The 12,215-nt window shown below is 36.1% G+C and overlaps 1 protein-coding gene across 2 annotated transcripts; it reads right to left on the bottom strand.

Moving 5' to 3' along the window:
- Positions 1–232: 232 nt before the first annotated feature.
- On the bottom strand, positions 233–9,832 carry LOC128858545 (uncharacterized). 2 transcript variants are annotated; one of them, XM_054094922.1, is made up of 11 exons: positions 9,503–9,832; positions 5,060–5,665; positions 4,509–5,006; positions 4,312–4,441; positions 3,889–4,254; positions 3,625–3,719; positions 3,253–3,554; positions 1,445–1,612; positions 1,144–1,341; positions 922–1,075; positions 233–835 (listed from the first exon to the last, which is right to left on the bottom strand). In XM_054094922.1, the coding sequence occupies exons 1-11, from the start codon at positions 9,722–9,724 to the stop codon at positions 647–649; spliced, it is 2,928 nt and encodes a 975-aa protein (XP_053950897.1). In that variant the 5' UTR covers positions 9,725–9,832; the 3' UTR covers positions 233–646. The 2 variants fall into 2 exon arrangements, with proteins under 2 accessions (XP_053950897.1, XP_053950896.1); XM_054094921.1 differs by having other exon boundaries at positions 3,889–4,441.
- Positions 9,833–12,215: the final 2,383 nt, after the last annotated feature.

The raw sequence follows: 12,215 nt of genomic DNA, 5'->3' as shown, positions 1-12,215 counted from the left end.
CATTGGGCAGGTGGGTTAAATTCGAACATTTACTTTTCTTCATTATGATTACTGTCGGATGATGAAAAGACCATTAGAGTCATAATGGCGGTAGCAACAATCTTGTTTCTGAATTTCATCATAAATTTATAAAATTGTTGTGTTGAAAAAATTTTAACCGTTTGCCAAGTTCTTGCTAGCTAAAGTTTTCGCATCACGAATTTCCAACTTCCCCTTAAAATTAAATACCAAATTGCGCTCTCTCCTTGCATGCTTTTCGAGTAAACGAACGCAATTTGTCCACGTTATTTGCCACGCGAACAACATATAAAAATTCGATTTATTTATACAATAGATACTCATAGAATATAATATGTCTTAGCGCACCACCTTAAAGCAAGTAAGATGAAAATATCGCCAATTTGTAATTAAGCTCAAAAATGCAAATTTTACATTTAATGATATTTGAAATATACTTGTAATAAACATGTTTATAGTGGCGCTATAAAATGTATGCTTTGACGTTATAGGCTAAATGCGCAAATAATTGATTTTTGAAGTTAACAATAAATTTGGCGAAGTTATATTGAATACGCAACAGAGCTGTGGTGCAATTAAGCACATTACACTATCTTCACATTTTCCTAACTGGCAATTGAGTTGTACCTCAAGTAACCGCAATTTCCCGTCTTTTGTTGATTCTTTGGCATCTACAGCACATACTTAACATTGAGTTCCAGCAGCTGAGATGGAAACATGAGCCGCACCCATCACAACGAAATACTTTTTGCTGCCATGGATAAATCACCTGATCCTTATGACAATACTGACAATGGAAGCCCCGGGCGGTACAGAGCTGGTTAAAAATAATTTTGAAATATTATGAGTATTTTTTTTTAACTAATTCGAATTCAAATTTTTGTTGTTGCTCTTGATACGCACCACACAATTAAAGATGTGATGCTCGCATTTCTCGATTAGCTGGTCAATTGAGCGCTGCATACTCTTGTTGTGGACATCAATGAAGTCTGAGAGTGACCAAATATCCGAATCGTTCGTAATATGATCTGGTATGCTTTCAAAGTATACTTGCTCTCTAAAAAATAGGAAATACTTAATGAGTTGATTTTTAAAATAAAGTTGGGTGTCAAATTTTATTCACACCTGACTGCAAATCGACAACACTTTATAAAATCTTTAACAAATTTTAAATGGGCACGTTTTTTTCGAGCAGAAAGTAGCGCTTTGTTATCTATATAGAGAGCAGGATTTAAATCCGGCACATAAAATAGCGGATATAGGTACATCTGTTCCAATAAACGATACGAGAAAACGCTAACCGGATAGCACTTGAAGTCCCAACTACAAATTGGGGAAAAGAAATAACATTAATAATTATATAGTTTTCTCCACTGAAATAAAAAAAAGTTAAGGATTTCGCTCGACTTTTCTTAATTCCACTTACGTTTGTAAAATTTTGGCAGGAATGGGTGATATTTGATTTCGATGACATCCAGTGCAATGAAACTTGCCGAGATACGTACAATACCGAAAGCTATTGACATACTGCCGAGAAACTCGCATTCCACAGCCCGCACAACGATTATTCTGCTTTCGTATCAACTCCTTGCGACTGAAATAAATATATAAATGGGGCTGATTCAAGTTGTAAACAAACGTGCAACTGTCTTCACCTAATTGTCAATGCGATATTTTAGCCAGCTTTGAAAACTCTTGTTTTTAATTTTTACAAGAATATAATTATTTCTAAAACAAATGTCACATATTAAAACTTTGTACAAAATCCACAAGTATTTAAAAAATTTAAAAAGAAAAAAGTACATTAAAATACAAATTTTTTAATTCAGAATTTTTAGAAAAAAATTCTTTTATTAAAAAATTACCATGTATTTGTCATCGGGAAAAAAGGGAGACAGTAAGGAAAAAAATATCAAACGAGCATTTTCTAACACTTTCCACTTGCGCTTATTAAACTTGTACAATTTATTCATGTAGTTTTTTAACCCATTAAATTTTAGTATAACAAAGCGCAAGTTTGAAATTGCTCAAAATTTATGTTTAATTTTTAATAATTTTTTTCTCCTGACGGGAAAAAGCTTCTCATAAAAAACCATCTACCATTTGTGAAGGAACATCAGGCCATGCACCACAAATTGGATGAGGAGCTCGGTCAAACACATAACTGAAGTGTACATGCCAGTCATATACAGCTGTGAACATAAAATAGCAGTACCCTTAAACAATTATTTTGAAGCCATTTATTTTTTTCCTATAAATCATAGAAAAGAAAATTTCAATACCAAATCTAACATTTAACCTTCGTAGATAAGAGTAGTTCTTCTGAACATCACGGTATCGCTCCCAGTCCCCTGCAAGGTTAGTCTTGAGGGCCCGGTTTAGAAGTTTTCTCGACTCACGCCTCAACATCTGGAGCTCTCGATTCCACCAAGGAACGGGAGTCCAGCTAGGGAGAGGTCGAATTGGACTGGCTGGCTCAAAACATTCGGTTAGGGCAGCGTTGAGTTTCTCAACAGCCGCCTCAATGGCCTGTTCTTTTCGAAGTCTTGGTGGCGTAACGTCAAGGTCCCGCAACGCCTCCCTAAACTTCTGCCAGTCTGTTTTTCTTGGGTTTCTAGAGGGCAATGGCATTTGTGCCTCCTCGCCACACTGAAACTCAATGTACCTGTGGTCCGAGCACGAATCTTCGGCAAGGACTCTCCAGTTCTTGATTGACCACCCAAGTTTTGAGTTTGATAGGGTTAGATCAATCACCTCCTGCCTTCTAGCTGTTACAAACGTTGGCTGAAGATTCCCATATGTAAACATGGGGAATGTTTATGCTGCTACAACAACAACAGCAACATCCCCAGGGATGTGATCAATTGGTGGACTTAATACCCCGCCGTTGTGCTGCCGTAATTCAACTAAATATTAATTATAACTTTGTATCAGCAAACTTTGCCAATGCAGTTTCTCTTTAATTTTTTTATAAACTTGGCCAAAATATGTTTCTTGTAGACCAATGCTATTTTAATGTTAACCCTTAATGTCTATCTTTTAATATAAAAGGTTATGTTTTTTGTTATAAAATGTGTTCAGTTAAAGAATATAATCATATTTCAAAATAATAATGAAAAATTTCTAATCACATGATAGATGAAAATTAAAAAAAAAAAATCTAATATTTTTTTGGTACTGCTAGTTTCGTGTTAGCAACTATATATATTATTAGGTACACCCAACTGTAACTACCTTGTGGATGGATGATCCGTGAAAATGATTTGTTGACGTGGTGGCGCCCAGTACCTTGTACCTCGTGTCATTGGATGTATTATATTATCGTCAGGATTCGCTGAACTATTATCAGGCATGGGCAAGAGTTGCTGTGGCGTATCTTCCTCCGAAACTAGCCATTTCAATTCTGATACTTTCGGTAGATGCTTATCGTTAAATTTTGAAATTAATGAGAGGCCGACAACTTCTGCGGAAAGTAAATCAAGACAACTTTCGCCTAGTTCTGCATAAGAAATGTGCTCAGTGGATTCGTCGCAAGACTAAATAATATAAGTTTTGTATTTTTTAGTGTGTGTAAATATGCCATTTACATTATAAAACTGCAAATACCTCACTTTCGAATTTCGCTGGAAATCTATTTTTATGTGTACCGTCTGTGGCCAAGCAATCTGTGGCAGTTGTTGCTAATGTTGATCGAGTTGCTTCTAAAATTTAAATATTTGATATATAACATAAAAATAAATAAACACAATATATATGGAAAATTTAGCGACAATGCTCGTATATGAGTGTTCTGCTTTTTCAATGGAATGTAAGTGCTACGGATTTTTTTGGTACTGATATAATTTATGTACTTTAGGTAGATCGGATTACCTTTTCTCCGCCGCCATTTTTTCACTGGATCTGTACTATTATCCCACTTTATGTGTTCTATTGCTGATATTATCGCTTCAGATACTCGAAAATGTGCATTCTCCTTTTCCAAGTCGGTGTTATTTCGCGACATTTGCGACGTTTGCAAAAAATCTGTTAAACTCTGCTGATGTTTTGGTAACTGTTTAGGCGCTTCTGATAATTTGATACAATTTTCTTCTGTGGCTGCTTTCGATGAGTCATTGATGGTATTTTTATAATCAAGCGTGCTAATTCCGTCCTCGAATAAGTTTTGGGAGTTACGGGAACGTAACTTTTTTCCACAAACAGGCATAAATGCGTTCAAAACCCCGCTAGTGGAACTCACTGCATAATCTGCTGATTGTATTGTATTACAGGGAAACATAGCGATTGCAGTATTACCTTCCCCGTTGTCTAAACTGACGTCATAGCTGCTACCGCTTTGGTTGAGTATTGACCAATGCGTATATGTTGGTGGAGTGCTGAAAAGGTTGCATAAAAAACTACCAATAGGACTTGAGCTCTTCGCTTTCTGTAAATTGAGATGTATTTGTAAAATACATGAATGCATGTGTTTTATATTTAAAAACAATTCTAACCTGTTTCAGTGGCTCCAAATTGTGAGGGATGGGACACGGCTCAGTTGCTGTCGCTTCCTTTCGCTGGTTCCGAATATGATCATAGGAAGTGTCGGTCCAAATTTTAATATCGTCACAGTTAATTAATTCAATGCGACAAGAAGGAGTTCCCGCGTTTGAAGAAGAAATGGAACCTGTACGCATTTGCTGTCGGCTTTGCAGAGATGTTGAAGGTAGCCCCAGATCCAAAAAATTGTTTTCAGAGTATGAGGAGTCAGTTGTGGTGGTAGAGTTTGTATTTGAATCGGAAAAACCTGCGAAATTAGTTACGTTTAAGGCATTTATGTTGCGTTGAGAACCAGTTTTTAAATTGTTATTAGCTGTTTTAGATCGCGGTCTTAGCTTTTCTTGAAACAATAAAAAAGGTTCGCAGGGATTGTGCTGTAATGCTGGTAGGCTTTTAGTTCTGCGAAATGTAGTAGCAAAGCTCGATTTCGGAGAAGTCTTTTTGAAAGCAGTCTAAAAATTTAAAATATTTTAGTTCTACCTACTATTAGAAGTATTTTATTTACCTTCTGGTTGGTGGAGCAGTCGCTTATGTTTCCAATTCTCATTTCCTGCGTATTTACGACGCCTATCTTGCCAACATTTCTATTCCTAGGTGGCGAAATTGAAAGTATGTGATGATAAGTGGTACGTCTTCGGATAGTACTCGGTACAGCAGAAAGTGCAGCTACACCGAATTCCGGACTATAAAGTTTGGTTTCGATTTGACTCAACAGGCTGTATTGATTCAATTCTACAGCTGACAAAGATATAAGAAGTGCTGTTGAATACGCCTCATTTCGCAAAAAAGCGTCTTCCTTATAATATGCCTCTAGTAACTGTTTTTCCGCGAACAGCATTTGAAGACAAGCATTCATACACTTTGCTTTCAAATTACGTTGCACCCAGGAACGAAGGAAAGATGTAACGGCATGTTGCATTGTAGATGACGTATCAAACGATTCGTTTATAAATGGCAAAGGAGATAGTATAGTCGATTCGGTTGCAAATGAAGTACGATTTTGTGCTGACCTACAAATCCATTCAAAATTGTCCACCAGTTGTTTGAAATCGTCGTTAATAGCTAGACAAATATTGTTTCTCGTCATACCACCGGGAGATATACTGTTAGGCTTAAAGTAGAATAAATATAATTTAACATGTTTTTGTTATTTAGTGATAAAAAATATTCCATTTAAAACAAATAAATAATTTTTATACAATAACGAAAAAACAGGCTAATCTTTTTTAAAGACATCGAATATTAAAAATTATCAAATGTGCAAGCTGCTAACAACTTAGTACAGTTTATAATAACATACATCATCGCTATTAATGGCGTAAGTAAAAAATAAAAATAATTAATTGGCGCGCACACTTCTGTTAGGTGTTGGCCGAGCTCCTCCTCCTATTTGTGGTGTGCGTCTTGACCTACAGTTTTAAGTCGAATCCGAACGGCAAATGGTTTTTATGAGGAGCTTTTTCATGACAGAGGTTTGCCATTGCCTGCCGAGGGTCGATCGCTATTAGAAAAAACTTGTTGTATTATTTGATGTTCATGCACGGAGATTCGAACCTACGCACTCCCGAATGGTAGTTTCGCTGACTAACGTTAGGTGTTCCCTTTTTTCGTCGCTTTATCAACTATCAAATAGTGATTCACTCCTTGATCAGATTTGTGTTTGCTTGTGCGGCTCATTTAGAAACTCTTCATTTGTGCGTCACATATCCCTCCTAGTAGTCACTGTATTCACTGTATTGCGTTCATGTAAATAACATACTGACGTACTATGTATGAAAATAATGTAAATAGTCACTTTTGTATATTAAGTGATTTTAATCTAAATAAAATTGTCTGGTCTAATTTACTAAACGACCATACCTTAACTCCAAACAACTTTAACTACGCTCATGAAATTAACTTCCTAAACAGCCTTTTTAGAGTTAATTTAATTCAGATTAATTCGTTTGTACAAAAGCTGAATAATATCTTGGATCTTATTTTTATAGATAACAATTTGATTCCCCATTTAACTGAATGTCATTCTCCAATTTACAAATCGGGCATGTGTCATGTACCCTTATCATTATCCTTAGAACCTTTTGAACTAGCATATAATGTCAATTTTAATCTAAACACTCGCTCTCATAACTTCAATAATGCTAATTTTAACTCTCTAAACTCCCAAATTTCTGAAGTTGATTGGAAGTTGTTTTGAAGTGTTCTTGCATAAGTTGTTTGACATATTTAGCAGGAATCTCTCTCCACTTCCAGGTAAAATACATAAACTGCCCTGGTATACTAGGAAGTTGAAAAGTTAAGGAGACTAAAAATATTGCCTTTCAACATAAATATATCGATTATATCGCCCAGTTCAATGTCCTGGGCAAATTTTTGTATAATAAATAGGGTTAAAAGGAAACACAAAAATGTTCTGGAAATACATCAATTCGAAAAAGGAATGTTCTAATATTCCAACCAGAGTGAAATTTAATGGCACTTTTTCAGAGAGTTTGGCTGGCTCTGTAAACCTTTTGCAAATCCAATTATGTCGTGGTCTAAGAAAACACCAACTATGATTTTTGTATTGACGCACCCAAAACCTTAGACTTTGGGCCATTGACGTTATCTGAACAATGTATTATCAATGATATTTCATCTTTACGATCCGCCTTGAAACGAGACATTGATAGAAAAGTGTAGTTATTCACTTTGTTCACCATTAAACTATATCTTCAATATTTCACTATCTACTGGTGTTTTCATTGACCGTTGGAATATTCAAAACTGGTAATAAGAATGAAGTGATAAATTATAGGACTATGTAGAAATTATTGGCTTGTTCCAAACTTTTTGAGAAAGTGGTAAAGGACAAGCTAGCATATGCTATCAAAAGATTAATTGAATCTTGTCAGCAAGGGTATGTTGGAGGAAATTCAACTGTTTTTTCCCCTCAGTTCTGTGTCTCTGAGTTTAATAGTAAGTCTGAAGTTGACACCATATACACCGATTTTTCGAAAGCATTTGACACGGTCTCACACCAAATCCTCCTCTGAAAACTTCAAAATCTAGGCTTCCACTCAGCTTTTCTGTCAAATAGAATCTCATTTGTTCAAATTGGGAATACTAAATTCTACACATTTGTGTCAATTACTGGAGTACAACAAGGTAACAAAGTAGTCTTGGTCTTAGCTTGTTTATATATATAATTGTGGCGTGCGTCTTGATGTTGTTCCACAAATGAGGGACCTATAGTTTCAAGCCGACTCCGAACGGCAGATGTTTTTTTATGAGGAGCTTTTTTATGGCAGAAATACACTCGGAGGTTTGCCATTGCCTGCCGATGGGTGACCGCTATTAGAAAAATGTTTTTGTTCATTTTGGTGTTTCACCGAGATTCGAACCTACGTTCTCTCTGAACTCCGAGTGGTATTCACGCACAAACACATTCGACTACGGCGGCCCCCGCGTATACTTTTCATTAATGACGTTGGTCGGTATATTTACTCTATGCTGATGATTTGAAACTTTTTCGCAAAATCTGCTCCCTATCGGATACATTGTTAGGATTGCAGGAAGATTTGAATGCTCTGAATGACTTAAAGTTCAGCGTAAGTTTATAACCCTTGCCACTCTACAGCGCTAGATGCATGCTTATCAATGTTTTATCACTTGAGATCCGACGACTTGTTCAAAGTTTAATGTTTATATACAATATAATATAATATCTGGTACCATTGACTGTTCAGATCTACTTGGCCAAATAAGTTTCAATGTTCCTAATAGAGTACTTCGCTCTTATATCCTATTTTATGTTGAAGTTCTCAGATCTAATTACCTTAATTTCGCCCCTCTTACAATTTGACTTGTAGAGTTTAACCGGCTTCCTAGAAGTCTTGATCTTGATTTTGCGATGCCAAGGCCTCTATTTAAGTCACTTATTGCGTCTTATTATTTGTTAAACAAACTATCTATTTAACTTTAGTTCTGGAGATTGTAGTTGTTTAACTCCTTCTTATACAGAATCGACACAGACATATCCCATATATGACCAGCATGTGAAGGCACATCCCACAACACTAACCATCTATTCACATGCTCTATCAAACCTATTCACCCCTCTTCCTCTGGACCGAACCTGCCAAAACCGCACTTTTCTGGGCCTACAACTAGATGAGTTAGACGAAGACGACCGGTGACTTCACCGCACTACAGGATTTAGTAAACTACTACCACAACAACAACAACATCGGTAAGAGAAAGAATTGTGTTGCATTAAACTGCCATAACAGAAAATAGAACTCTATTGCTTGAGGATTATGATCCTCGGACGATAGCGGCATTTCAATTTCAGGATTAAAATGTACATATATATGAGAATATTTTAATATTTAAAATTTTCGTCTTCGGCCCTTTTTTCTAAGATAACATAAATAATAATTTTTTTTAGATAAAGTGGTGTGTCTCGATCCGAAAAATGAAAACAGCTAATTTCGGAGGCTCATTGTTTTTAAACATTTTGTTATTTAAGTCGTGTAATTTAGGGCTACCAGACACCAGAGTAAAATGAACTTCGTATACAGGTTCCTTTGAATTTTACAAATACATATGTTTACTTGAAGGCCGCTTTTAAATTCGCATTATTTTTAAGTAGTGGGCAGCCATCAAAAAATACACATCATCAATCCAACTCCGGCAGGCATCTGGCATTCTAATATTATATTATTGGTAATTCCAATGAGTTGTTATTCTAGTTTAAAACTTCAAAGTAATGATATCGGTTCCCTAGAGTTCCATGTGGATCCTAAGGGGTTAGTATTTTTATAATTATAATGGTGAATCCATGCTGTTTCCTATGGGAGTTATAGACGGTGAGACGCCTCCTCTCACCATCGAAGTGCTTTGTGGCCATAATGGAAATTTAGCCAATTTTTTTTTTAGAAAAGTAAAAAAAATATAATATACCCACCATCATAGCATTATTTAACTTTAAACGCAATCCATGACGCAATATCTCGGTAATGGTTGTCGTGATGTTGTCATAGGAGGAACAGTACGAGTTTTCTCCACCTAGTTCTTTCGACGCAGTATGTTCATTACGGAACCATAGATCACAAGCCCTTTTCAAATTTGCTAGCAGGGCTGGAAAATCCATATCGGTATTAATATCGACGACTGGAAAATCTGTCATTTTTACTTATTAATTGTTCGAAAACATATTCGAGCTAAAAGAAGCTTAAGTGTTTTACAATAATTGATAAACAAATACCATTGTGTTAATAATTACTTTATGATATAATCGATTATTCTTAACCATCCTTAATCGATTGGTAAATGTAATAAGGTCGATAAAAATGTAAAATTTAATATTGAGTCTATTCGATAAATACATTAAGTACTCTTTGAACACTGTGCAGAAAAGTGTTCATTGAGCATTATTTGCACTAAACTATTCGGAACTGTTGTTTGAACAAGCACTAATCTCCACATTTCTACAATAAACTACAGTATCTTTATATCTGCTACAAGTTAGAGCATGAAAACGGGGCGTTTTTCTCATCGAATAAAATAGTATTTTATTAATATTTTTATTTATAAGAGATATATACAATATTACCCTAATTTAATTTTTGAGTAATATAAAGAAAATAGATTGAAGGTATATGTATTTGATGTAATGTTATTCAAAATAAATATTTTAATAATCTGGGTTGTCCAAAAACATGCATGTTTTGAAATATAACAACTTTTTCACAAGAGCATGAACTAGTTTCCGACTCGCACTAAAACCAATTTCAAAATTCTTGTGTGTGAACGATACTAAGTTTTTCGATACTAAGTTAAGCGAACTCAAGGTAAGGTTCAGCAGCATTAACTACTCCCACATATCCATTAATTAATAATAATAAATCCACAAAATTAATAATAAATTAACAAAATTAATCAACCCGTTCACATATGGCAGATTTTCTGTTATATGAATGTATAATTAATAATACCTGTTACCGACGAAAAGTAAATATCATTCATTCTCTTATTTTTGTATGTTGCCATTATTCTCACATTCGCATTCTTTCTCACTTGCACTTTATTTCTGTTATGTTATGAGCATCTCTCATTATTTGCATATATACATACAGTAAGCATAATTGCAGTAACATGCATTCTATTGTTTTCTATTACATATTTACTAAATCTAACTGTAATATCAGGCCACTCTGACTAGCCATAAATATGTGTCCTTGGTGTAAATCGGAGAAGTCGTAAAAAATAAGAACAGAAATACAAAAAGTTTTAAAGCGCATGGACGCTGTTAAAAATGTGTCTTTTAATTTAAAATAATACGACTGCCGCACTTGAAAAATACGCGCAACAATACCTTACAAACATTTTATTAGAACTATGTCTACAAAGCTGTTTTCTTTTCCTTTAGTTTGGGAAATCGCGCTTTTTAATTACGGATTTTGAGTTAAGCGCGAAAAAGTAGATCATCGACTTATATGTGAACGTATTATTAGGCAAAGTTGGAGCCTTTATATTAATTTGCGCTTTCACAATTTAACACACGGCACTTCGTTTTCATTAGTTTGTTAAGTTTTAATCTCACAAATCACAATATTACCAACCCATTTCTTCGTTTATTTTTTATTGCGAAGGGAGCTGACGCCAGACTTGTCAAAATCGCGAAAAATAAAGTAACTGTTTTAGACGCTTTTAAAGAAACACCCAGAAAACACCATTTCAAATGAGGCGAGGGCCTTAACAAGTGCCACAATTGACTGGAACCCCTAAGGAGGCCGAAGTCGCGGAAGACCAGTAATTACCTCACAAGGGCTTTCACTATGTCCATGGCCACTATCATTATTCCTGACAAGTAGAAATCAGGAAACGCTCCCACCAAGGGGATTCTTATCGGCCTATAACTCTCCTTTCCCCAGTAGTGAAGACTCTTGAAACACTTCTACTCCGACTCTACACGAAATACCTGACCCCAGCCTCACACCAGCATGGCTTGCTAAGAGTGCACAGTATCACCACAGCGCTCACCGTCATAAACACACAGATTAACCGCGGGCTCAACCAAAACCACCTCTGCTAGAGGACTGTCTTAGTAGCGTTGGACCTAAAAAAGGCTTTCGACGCAGTCAGCCATTCCACGTTACTAGATGACAGTATATTGTCGACACTCCTGCCAGGGCTGAAGAGATGAACCGCTAACTACCTGAGTGGTCGTCATTCGTGGGTGCTATTTCGAGACCAAATCTTTAAACAGAGGAAAATAAAGCAATGATTTCCGCAGGTGTCCTTTCACCCTTGCTTTTTAACTTCTATATCTCGCCGACGACTGTAGAATAATTGCGTCGGGCAATGACATTGATGGCCTATGCGCCAATGTAAACGACTACCTCTAAACTGCTGAGCACCATGCAGACACCTGCTTGAGTTAGAGCCGCCTCCCAGACACTCAGGAGGCATCTCCTCAATTCCGATGACGCGATCCAGGACAAATTAGACCGAGAATTACTGGGTCGGACAGTGTACAGACATACAATTAACCACATTCATCGAGAGCCTCTTACCACCTTCTTAAGCTCCCGACCACCGAATGCCATTATCGGAGTCGAACCACTACCCATTGCAGACGAAGAGCTCTAACTTCGCCGAGAGTCCCGCGTAACCTT

The sequence above is a fragment of the Anastrepha ludens genome, chromosome 3, assembly GCF_028408465.1.
Source record: "Anastrepha ludens isolate Willacy chromosome 3, idAnaLude1.1, whole genome shotgun sequence".
Classification (NCBI taxonomy): domain Eukaryota; kingdom Metazoa; phylum Arthropoda; class Insecta; order Diptera; family Tephritidae; genus Anastrepha; species Anastrepha ludens.
Note: the sequence above shows the minus strand (reverse complement) of the source record. Positions and strands in the feature narration are given on the sequence as shown.